Source organism: Pleurodeles waltl, chromosome 2_1, assembly GCF_031143425.1.
Source record: "Pleurodeles waltl isolate 20211129_DDA chromosome 2_1, aPleWal1.hap1.20221129, whole genome shotgun sequence".
NCBI lineage: Eukaryota > Metazoa > Chordata > Amphibia > Caudata > Salamandridae > Pleurodeles > Pleurodeles waltl.
Genome location: NC_090438.1, coordinates 470,779,643 through 470,791,835, shown reverse-complemented (window position 1 = coordinate 470,791,835; position 12,193 = coordinate 470,779,643). Strand labels below are relative to the sequence as shown.

Here is a 12,193-nt window from a genome sequence, read left to right as displayed (position 1 = left end):
CTCGCTAAAAACGAACTCGCAAATTGCAAGTTGGGTATCGCAAATTGCGACTGTGTTGCAAATTTCATGCAGGTGCAGCAAAACAGTTGGAAAAACACTTCCTGGCTCTTGCTGATGACATCAGAGCCAGGAAGTCATTAAATACACCTGGGAGGAGGGAGGACCACACCCTTTACTAACTGCTGAGCAACTACCTGGAGGAACAGCTGCAACAATGGAAGACTCAGGCAGTGCAGGCAGGAAGAGAAAATTTAAATTCTCTGAAAAGGAACTTGTGGTGCTGACAGAGGAATGCTGCCAGCACCATGACCAGCTGTTTGGAAAGGCTGCCCTGAGTGTCCCAGACAGTGAAAAGAGGAGAATCTCTGAAAAGAGGAGAATCTGGCAAGACATCCAGGAGAGGGTCAATGCCATAGGGGTGACCCACAGAAGCATAGAGGAAATGAAACAACGGTGGTATGACCTGCGCTCCAGGACAAAGGAGAGGGTGGCAGAGCGCCTCAGGGAGATGAGGGGCACAGGAGGAGGCCCATCCACCATCCCACCACCCACAGCCATGGAGGAACTGGTTGAACAGAGCCTGAGGCAGTGTCAGGAATGGGAGTACTGGACACGTCAGCGCAAGGGACATCAAAAAGTGAGTACCATGAAACTGCATGTACACCTATAAATGCTATACCCGCACCCACCCAGTACACAGCAGAATGCACAAGCAGACTAGCTCTATTCCAGACTAGCAACCACCAGAATGGTGCATTATGGGCAATGTAGTACAGTAGGTAGCTTGTAGGCAACTGTTTATTAGGAGGCATACAACAGATGTTAGAGACTGACAGTGTGTTCCCCATGTCCCACAGGTCTCCCACAAGACACCCCCACCAGCGACACCGTCCAGGGTGAAGAAAGCAGGCGACAGGCAGGGCAGGAGGCTGCAGAAGCCACTACAGGGCCCAGCACCACACCACCACAGTTCCCTCCAGCTGAAGATTGGACATGGAGGAAAGAGACACCGCACCTGGTCCCAGCCACAGTGTGAGACAGCAAGACCAAGAAGCACCACCGCGTCGCAGACGCAGACTCCATGTCCACGCAGTGTCCCAGGAGGATATAGGTGACGCATCCATGTCTGCAGCTGAGGCATCCCTCCGATCTGGTCAGCGCCTGCAAACAAGGCAGTTGAGAATTATTTCTGGGGCAATGCAGACGATGGAGCACAATTTTACACATGGCCTGGCAGAAGTGAACACACAGTTCACACGTTTGAATGACAATGTTAGTGACCTAGCACTATCCATACGGCAACTGGTGATGGAACTGGTGTCAGAGAGTGCAAGGCGCCGTGAGCGCCAACTGGTACCGCATGGCTGCATCCATTGTCCGTCTTGCAGTGAACACCACAGGGCTGTCATGACGTACTGTGAGCTTGCAGGTGGACTTGGGCCACTTTGCAGGGGATGTGGCTCGGGGACTGGGCCGCATCAGCCACGCTGTGGACATGCTGGAGGCCAGACAGGTGGCTAGGGGCACGGCTGAGACACCTCAGGACAGTGAGGAGGGGTCCACCATCAGCAGCGCATCTGCCACAGACACACGTGTCTTGCAGAGTGGCAGTGCACGTCAGGGGTCTGCTGACCCACCTAGCACAAGCCATGCTGGGCGTACCAGGAGGAGGTGATAGGCCCAAACACTGTAGGACACATGAGGCAGATGGAGTTAATGTGTCCTCATTGAGGGTGGACATGTGTAGCCCCTTAAAACAGTTCAGTTATTTAGTTATTAGGTTCACTTATTAAAAGGTATTGTTTGATCCACTTCACAACTGGGCTCTTTGTGTGTGACATAAGTGTGCGTGGTGATAGTTGCCACGTACCTTCCAAAGTATTGGTTTGCAATGTGGTCCCGTCTCTGTCTGCCTTGATTTGCAATGCTTCTATCCCCAGGCTGGCGATGTGGTAGCTCTTGCTCGTCATCCTCCGAATCTGGGTCTTCAGAGGTGAGATGTAGCCCACATCTGGTGGCAATGTTGTGCAGTATAGCGCATGCGCGAACTATCTTGAAAGCTGTTATTGGGGCATATTGGAGCGCACCTCCACTTCTGTGGAGGCATCAGAATCTTGCTTTAACAGTCCAAAGGTCCTCTCTATGACATTTCTGGTCCTCCTATGTGCACTGTTATATTGCCTCTCATTCTCATTGCTGGGTGTTAGGTACGGGGTAAGTATCCATGGTCATAGCGCATATGCACTGTCACCTGTGTGGCAAAAATTAACAATGTTAGCAGGGCATGGATGGTTTCTACAGTGACCTGTGTGTATGGCTTCAGGGTGTCTGCAGCAACACCTAAGAGATATCCGTCTCCAAACTCCCCACGTTCTAGGCGTTGGTGAATCCCACTGTGCCAGAAAATGTAAGAGTCATGTGTACTCCCTGGAAATTTGGCTTCCATGTCAGTGATGACATAATGAGCGTCACATACCACCTGGTTGTTCAGTGAGTGTGCACACTTCCGATTGCGGAACAGATATTCCAGATTTTCAGGGGGGCATATTTGTATATGTGTTACGTCTATACACCCTATTACATGTGGGAAGTTGGCAATTCTGTAGAATTCCAACTTGGTGCTGTTGATTTCTGCCTCATTCCTGGGTAGGTATATGTATCTGGACATGTGTGTGAGTATGGCATCTAGGAATGATCTGAAGAATCGTGAGAGTGCTCTTTGGGATACCCCACCTGCCACTGCAATGACCCCCTGATAGCTACCCGAGGCCAAGAGGTGAAGTGAGCATAGCACTTGCACATGTGTGGGGATGGCGCTGCCACGCACAGTCTGTCGTTGAAGCTGCGGATTGAGTAGATCAATTCATTCTAAGATTGCTGCACTGCTGAGTCTGTATTTGTCATAAATCTCCTCCTCAGTTTGTTGGAAAAATGTCTGCCTGGTTCTGTATATCCTCTACTGTCTCTGGCTCCTCCTCCTCCTCTGCTGTACGGCGTGGACTTTCCTCCTCCTTGCTATCACATATATTTCAGTCATTTTGAGTAACCCAGATGCCTTCTGGGTCTCTTTTTATACTTTGGTTATGGTTACCACCTGCTCTGAGTTAGAGGTAATTTGGGTGTGCAAAATGGTCTTTTTGCGACTTGTCGCAATTTGCGAGTGGCTTTTTCATATGGTTTGCGACTCGCAAATTGCGTCTACCTATTTGCGGGTCGCAAAATGGGGTCGCAAATTTTGCGAGTCGGTAATGGCTCACGTCACAATTTGCGATTCGGAAATGGGGTTTTTGCATCCCATTTCCGATTTTGCTGGGTCGCAAATTGCGATTCGGGCCATTTGCGACTCGCAAATGTTTGCTACATCTGGCCCTTACTTACTAACTTGACTAATTCTAGTAAGGATTTGAAGGAATTGAAAGAACCAGGTGTTTGGGAGAAAGTTGGAAAGGGATTTGCTTCAGTGGGTAATTGGCTTAGTCAAATATGGAATGGGGTATTATTAAAAATCATACAAAGAATATTAATTGTGATTGCTTGCATATTAGGATTATGGGTTACATGTAAATTATGTCAAAAGATAAAACTGAAAGATCTAAAAACAATCAGAGGAGGGAAGAATAAAACAGGGAAAGAATTTATAGGGAAGACATGAGAAGGAGGCAAAATACATCTGAGACAGAACTGTGAAATGTGGGTAAAGAAAGGTGTGATGACATATTTAGTCATCAGAGGAGGGACTGCTGGCATAGATATGCTAATTACAAATTATTAATGAATGTTTATATGTTTTGATTAATGAAAAGTTCATAGAGAAATTAATTGTAGAGAAAATAATGTGCACGTTTAAAAATGTGCCCCTGGGTGTGGCAGCCACTTATGCAAAAGTTGTAATAAAAGAATTGTGTGAAATAATGAAAATATATAAAAATAATGTAGTAATATGTCATATTGAGATGTATAACCTATGTTTTGCATTAAGTTGTAGAATTAACTTAGCTGAGGTTGTGGCCTAGTCTTTCCAGGCCTCACACAAGAAGCTGAATTTCTAGAGCCCTGCAGAGAAGCCGGTGCATGACCCGACCCTGAACCACCCTATGTTAAAGTTGCTTAGCTAGAATTTTCTGAAATGTACCGACGGACAGGAGACGATAAATTCAATTTGATAAAATTATGTGTAGAGTAGGCTAAATGTACTTTCCCAGGACTTGAACAATAAGAGCACTGATTGAAGAGGAACATGCAACATTTTCAATACCCAAAGAGCCGGATGATGAAGAAATCGTACAGTGGGCCAGTCCGTGAAATGAGAAAGAAGAAATATTAGAACTTATAGATTTGAAAAATTTATATTATAGGTTAGAGTCATATCTGTTGATTGACTGACCAATTGGGAATTAGGGGTATGGACTGAAAAACTCTAATAAAAGTCATGACATGGAGCTAAAACCTCAGATGCGAGGGGAGAATTGATGACGTCAGGAGACACGGTTCAACATTCTTTCGTTGGGCTCATACTCTTGAGAGCCTGATGCATTGCTGATATATTGATGACCTGAAGACGAAGACTGACTTTGTTGCTGATCCATTCTGTGGATAGGTAGCTATGATAATGTGACTGATTAACTTTGTGTCTTTCCTTCTAGGTACCAACTGCGCTGTTTATAGTTTTCCTTAGTTAGATATTTTCCAAATTCATATTTTCCTAAATTGTTTTGCATGAAGTCCCACATGCTGATGGTAATCTGAGTTAGGTAGGTTTCTTTATTGGGTGACGTTGACAGTGACAAGTGATTGATGGACTGAATTGCTGAGCTCTGCTATTAATACTGCCATATTCATCTTGGCTTATGTTGAAGCATTCAAGCATAAGTTTTCCCAAGGTTTGATTAAATATGTGTTATTGGTTGTCACTAATGAACTAATTCTGAGCTGATTAAATAAAGTTTGAGTTAATCAAATGCTTTAGAATTATAATCAATAGGGAAATAAAATTGTTAAACGCGTTATCGAAATTTTCTTTTAGTGGTTACTGATTGATTATATTGATTATTGATGCCACTAGTCACTACATGATTAAGATACTCCATGCGATCCAAGAGGTTCATCGGCCTATACACTTCCCCTTGTAAGTTTACTTACTAAGGAACAGGCGCGCTAATAGGAGCATACTGGAGCGTAATGGAAATAGCTTTCAACGAATGCAAAGTGTGTGTTACAAGACATGGTGTGTCTTGTACGCTTGTGAACACCCGCAAATATATAAATTTGTGGGCATCTGAATGTGTGTGTAGTAGTGAGTAGAGAGGGACTGTCCTTACCTCTCAGACCTCTGTCTGAGATGACAGGTGTGCACAGTAGTGAGAGGAGAGGGACTGTCCTTTCCTCTCAGAACTCTCTCTGAGATGACAGGCGTGCATATTAGAGTGTGTACATGGACTGGCCTCTCCTGTCTGACCTGTCCCTCAGATGATCGGTGTACGTAGTAGGGTGTGTGGAGCAAGACTGGTCTCTCAACTTTGACTTCAGCCTCAGATGACTGGTGTGCATAGTTGGGTGAGTGGGCGTCTGGAGGGTCTGGCCTCTCCTTTCACCCCTCTCTCTCGGATGACAGGCGTGTATAGTAGTGACTGTCCCAGGCCTCCCATTGGAGCCTGAACTCCAATCTGGCCCCTTCACACCCTGTAAATGATTGATTATTTACTCCAGCCAAATGATTGGAGTAACTCCTCTTCTAGGATAGAAAGAGAAACAGATCACCATCAGATTTGAACAGAGTGTACAGGAGGGATTTCTTCAACGGCCAGGAAAGCTGTTCACTTGCTGATATTAAGCCCCACCCATAAGAAACCTGCCTGCTATGGAGAATCTTTCCTTGTGGTTATGAAACTGTGTAAGGTAAAAAAAAGGTAAAAAACAGAAAAGGCTGTCCCTGCTTCGGAGAAAACCAGCAAAATCAGTAATGACTTAACCTGACTTTTGTCTGTGACCTGGCTGATGTGGTTCGACTCTTTTACCTCTTCAGTTAGCTGTGTTAGCATGTCAGACCTTATTAAGTAAACTTACAAGGGAGACGCGTATAGGCCAATGGACCTTTTGACTGTGCTTTGAGTTGTTCCCACCATGTAACCCCGTACCAATACAAATCAATAGCAAATAGTAATTAATGACATCAATAATCAATAGGGGCAGTCATTTCCACACATCATGACCTTGCAGTCATAAATAACCACACCTTTATGTAAAAGTTAGAATGTTTATTTCCCTATATTAACAATGCTAATATCACGTAACGTAGTCTCAAAATCAAGTGAAAAACATACAGAAACAATACTGGCTGACCAAAGTGGCAAAAGAATCACAACCTAATCGAAGCTTGAGCTACCACACATTCTAAGGTTACAGTGCAAATCAATAAAACACATAACTGCGCAAACGAAATAGCTTACATTTAGATTCAGTAAGTAAAAGACATCAACTGTTATTACATATAGCGAGCTTCATCAGTGAGGACTCTGTCATCAAATTAGCATAGCATGTTTGGACTTCATGCAAAACAATTTAGTCAACACAATTTTGTAAAAACATCTAACTATGGCTCTATCAAAAGTAGCTGTTGGTTACCTAGAAACAAAAGCAGACATAAGAATCAGTAACATCGTTTTATACCTGTCCTCAATATGGGTCAAAGAATTGCATGTTTACATTTAGTCCAATAAAAATAAAACCTCATATCTAAAGCTTTACTACTACACGATTCACATGCCGATGATTGGCTCCTCTTCTCCCGTTCCCATCCTTCGGCTTGTCAGGTATCAATATTGTTACAGCTTATACTCCAGTCAGTGCATCCATTGTTGTCTCCTGGGAAGGTCACTCTCACATATGCTGCATTAAACATTGTATCCTAGCTAATACAGCATCTTCTATAAAGCAGTTTCTCATGAGAACGAACTTCAGCTATGAGCACTTGGTCTGTACAGTAGAAAATCACAATTTAATTCTCTAAGCAGCCATTTTATAGATCGCCTAAGAAATGCAACTTGACCTGAGGCCGTGCAACTAGGGCCAAGAAGTCCTATGATTAATGAAGCTAATACATAATGCATAACCCTCAATATGACATATTACTACATTATTCAAACATAAGCTCAACATTTCACATTAATAAACCATTAATAAGTACACTTTATGAACATTGGCAGCCACTCAAGTGAGCGCAACTTCAAATGCGTACATTATTTTTCTCTAAGTAAATAAATTTTCAATGCACATTCAACACTCAGATTATATGAATATTCATTAGTAAAATTCAGCATTAACAGCTGTGCCTTAAATCTTTGGGACCTTTAGAGCACTCAGAAGGAAGACACAGAACTTTGGAAAAATTATGATTTACAATATTTTTTTATTTTTTACCAGTCAAGTTTCTCTGTGACCTTGGTGGGAAATATTTCCCGGTTTGTCCTAGTTCTAGCTTTTTGAAGCAAGATAGTCACTGCAGCAGGAATATGAAAATAGGGCATCTGATGTCGTTGAGCTCCTTCCTGTCCCCTATACTAACCTTGACAGTTTTTGTTTTCCAGAAAGGTTTCCAATTCAGAAGTTAAACTATGAGAGCAGGAAAAAGCACCAAGTGATCTGACTGTCCTTAATGACTATGATTTCTGGGGTTGATCCATTCTGAGTTTTTGAAAACAATGTTTGAGGCTTGATCATGGCAGCAAAATTGACATAACTTATCGGGCAGATAAAAAGCTCAGTACAGCTCTTTGCCTTGTTCCACTGATACATTTTGACTTCCATAACAGTGACTACGAGCAAAGGTAAACTTTGAGTGAGGACAAGCGCAACCCTTATCTGACCTCTACATTGCTGGTTGACGTCAGAAGGTGCCTAGATCCAGGTTAAACACACTTCCTTGAATAACTTAAGATTCATTCTTCCATATTTTTTTCTATCATTATGTATATTTTGTTATAATTCCCTATTCCTGCCTCCTAGTTTAGTCATTGCAGTGTCTTTTTAATAATTACGTTTTACTTTCCTTAGCTAGATTAGTTTGGAAATTTTAATATATTTATTTCATTAAAGTGGTGTTGTTTCAGCATTGTTGTTTATGTTGTACATGACATCTTCTCTTAGGATGGCCTTGTTACTTGTCATATATTCAGAGGTCGAATGTTTGGATACTCCTCAGAAACCTTCAGTAAAGTTACAGCTCCTATTAAGTCAGTGATCTCTTTCCCCCAATATTTAACAGTCCAGTTTCCAACATCTACCATTCCACAAGTTAAAGAAATTATGTGTAACGGTGCCACTTTTTTCCTCTGGGAAAAACATTGAAGATCCACTACAGCATAAAAAGGACAGTTCCTCAACCTTACTAACAATTTTATTTCAAATATATCTTTGACAGTGGGTCACATCTGTACTACTGAATGCATCTTTCCTTTCTCATTGCTTCCACTAATAACTCATGCTATGGTATAATGTCATCCCTGTAAAACTACTTAGTTGTCGTGCTACTGTTAGTGCGTTCCTTCTTTTCAAGATCATAACACCTTCTTTTGAAAAAGGGTTGTTCCATGCAGCCCTAAAATAGAGGCAAAGCATCCCCCAGTACAAAAAGCTTATCTCAATAGACTTCCAATACATTTCCCTGACCAAATTCTTGTGTGAATTGATTGAACTGGCATTAGCATTCAATAGCAAGTGAAATCTACTGGGGACCTTTCAACCTAACTTCAATCTGGGTTGCAGTATTGACAATTATTCTACAGGCCCTAAGTAATGTTTTCTGTATTCTTAGTAATAGTCAACTGGGTTAGTTATGGTTGGTCATGAGACCCTATTTCCTGTTTTCCACTCAAAGATGGACTTTGTTAGGGCAACCACAAAACGACTTTTCTCTCCACTTGGACATAATGTGTGAAGCTGTCTGTCACCATTTCCACTATCATGTGTGGTTCTGATCACTTTCTCCCCTCAAGGGGTCTGATCATGAGACGTCTGATGTTCCTACATGAGAACAGGGTCCAATTTAACCAGCAAAAATAGCCATTTGGTAACAGAGAGTGCTGATTGGAAGGGCCACTGAGCACCTGCCTTACTTCCTCCTACAGAATGGGAGCAATGGAAAACTCTCCCAACACTGGCACCAGCCTTTTCTGTTGGGAGCCCTGCCCTCTCCCACTCCTGATTACCACTTACTTAAATGGCGTCAAGGTTATTCCATCCAGAATTCTTCTCTGGATGGAGGTTGTAACCCAGTGATATCAGCTTCCTGAATTAGACCCCATTCCAGATATAAAAGCTCCTATTAGCCAGATTTAAAACTTATAGGGCCTGATTATGACCCGTGCGGACGGCGGAGGCCGTCCACCAAGGTACCGCCGCTGAATGACCGCACTGTGGTCAAAAGACCGCGGCGGCCATTTAGACATTTCCTCTGGGCCGGCGGGCGCTCTCCAAAAGAGCGCCCGCCGGCCCAGAGGAAATGCCCCTGCAACGAGGACGCCGGCTCAGAATTGAAGACTTTGCGGGGCCCTCTTATGGGGGCCCCTCGGCACCCCCTACCGCCATCCTGTTCCTGGCGGGCGAACCGCCAGGAACAGGATGGCGGTAGGGGGTGTCAGAATCCCCCATGGCGGCGCAGCAAGCTGCGCCGCCATGGGGGATTCTAAGGGCAGCGGTAAACCGGCGGGAGACCGCCGGTTTGCCTCTTCTGACCGCGGCCGAACCGCCGCGGTCAGAATGCCCTGCGGGGCACCGCCGGCCTGTCGGCGGTGCTCCCGCCGACCCTGGCCCCGGCGGTCTTGTACCGCCGGGGTCAGAATCACCCCCATAATCTTATACCAGAAGACACACAGGGCCTCATTCCGACCCTGACGGTCATGGACCGCCAGGGCCGGGGACGGAGGAAGCACCGCCAACAGGCTGGCGGTGCTTCATGGGCAATTCTGACCGCGGCGGTAAAGCCGCGGTCAGAAAAGGGCAACCGGCGGTTTCCCGCCGGTTTACCCCTGCCCCAAAGAATCCTCCATGGCGGTACTGCTCGCAGCACCGCCATGGGGATTCCGACCCCCTTCCCGCCATCCTGGTCCTGGCGGTAAAAACCGCCAGGAACAGGATGGCGGGAACGGGTGTCGTGGGGCCCCCTAACAGGGCCCCATAATGATTTTCAGTGTCTGCCTAGCAGACACTGAAAATCGCGACGGGTGCCACTGCACCCGTCGCACCCCTTCAACTCCGCCGGCTCCATTCGGAGCCGGCTTCATTGTTGAAGGGGCTTTCCCGCTGGGCCGGCGGGCGGCCTTCTGGCGGTCGCCCGCCGGCCCAGCGGGAAAGTCAGAATGACCGCCGTGGTCATTTGACCGCGGTACGGTCTTCTGGCGGTTCCCGCCAGGCGGGCGGCTTCCGCCGCCCGCCGGGGTCGGAATGACCCCCACAGTTTTTTCACAAATATCTGAAGACCCACAGATTGAACGTACATATTGTAAATTTATAGCAAATATGCCAACATTCCATTAACTAGATCCCCCTAAACATGTTTTATGATCTTTCCATGCCTCTCCTCTGTCGTTATTATCAGTACTGGTGCCAGTGAAGATCTCTGGTGGCCATGTGTTTAAGTCTGAACTACAAAAATACTGTTCTAAATTTAAAAATAAGTAATTCACTGATTGATAGTGTACACTGCTCTTGAAAATCTAATCCTTATGTTCTGCAGACTTTGATTCCTCCAAAATGTATCAAGAAACAAAGTAAATGCTCCATTGCTTCTCCTTCATGCCATTAATCATTGGACTAAGAGAAGGTGGGCCCTGGCAATAGACAAGAGTTGACTGCATGCCACTGAATCGAAATCAGGAGATTCCCCCCTTTGGATTGCTCTCTGGAATGGGCATAGTTCCAGAAATTAGTGGATTTTGTTTAGTATCCAAATGAAAATCAGGTCCCTATATTTCTTATAGGTCAGTGGAGTCCTTGAGATGTGTTAATAATGACAAACAAAACCCTTTTACATGTTGAAAAATTCGGTAAGTAAAGAATGCTCCTAAACCTTGAAACTGACTCAACATAAATGTGTTAGCTTTCTTATTGTTTATTAAACTGAAATGTAAAATATAAGTAATTCTGTTTTCTTGCCAATATAAAACACATTCATCAATAAAACACCGCCTATACAACTTTATGTAAACCAGCTCAGTTTATTGTCATTTCAATTACTTCCATGTGCACCCTTGATTTAACATTTCACCGAGCTTCTTCACAAGGACTTCGTCTCTGGTTTGTGACTTTATTTTTCTTTTTTTCTTGATTACACTATGGTTTGACAGGACATAATGAAAAAAGAAGCTCTTCTTCTCATCCCTAATGTCTTAAAAGTATTCCTGGAGAACGGGCAGATCAAGTCATTCACGTTTGATGGTCGGACAACAGTCAAAGTAAGTGTCCTGGATTGATTCATTAACCAAGATCACACATAATATTGGTTTGTTTCACTGTCCTAATTTAATTGATGTTTGATTGATTGATTGACTGCATTGATATAGTACACACTACCCAGATTGGAATAACTAGCATTCGCTGCCAATAGGTAACAGGTATGATAGATCCATTAATGTCTCTATCGGCCATATATAATGTATTCCTAGCTCTTTTTGACACCTTATAAAACATTCATTTTTCTAAGCTGCTAAAAAGGAATTATATACATGCAGTGCACTAGGTATGTTCAAACAATATATATATATATATAAATATATATATATATATATATTATTTTTTTTGCAAATGTATGTTTTGACTTTTAGTAAGCATTTCTACTTTCACTTCTGAATCCTTTATTTTGTGTCAAGGTTTACAAACCTTTTGTATGTTCATACCGCATTCAACGCAACATATATACTACATGTCTTTGCCACTCTTTAACAGACAGTGGATGATCTAATGAATACCGAAGAATGACTTCCATTTCTGATGTGCTTGGCCTCGAAGAGCAGATATAAAATCCTGGGAGTAATACAAAATCAATTTTCTTGAAAAAGTCTTCCTTAATTGCACCAAAAAATTAACGGCGATGTTGCTATCAGACCACCATGATATGTGGAAGGGATTCTTTCAGCTCCTAGACCTGATTACTAGTCTACAGCGCAGAAAAAGTCTGTAATTATTTTGGCAATAGAGGAAT

At 43.7% G+C, this 12,193-nt stretch overlaps 1 protein-coding gene across 1 annotated transcript in view; it reads left to right on the top strand.

Moving 5' to 3' along the window:
* FRMPD3 (FERM and PDZ domain containing 3) overlaps positions 1-12,193 on the top strand; it is a 791,901-nt gene that overhangs the window by 418,710 nt on the left and 360,998 nt on the right. Inside the window, exon 5 of the mRNA XM_069213582.1 lies at positions 11,340-11,447. Coding sequence (XP_069069683.1) covers positions 11,340-11,447 — 108 coding nt within the window. The remainder of the gene's footprint in view (positions 1-11,339; positions 11,448-12,193) is intronic.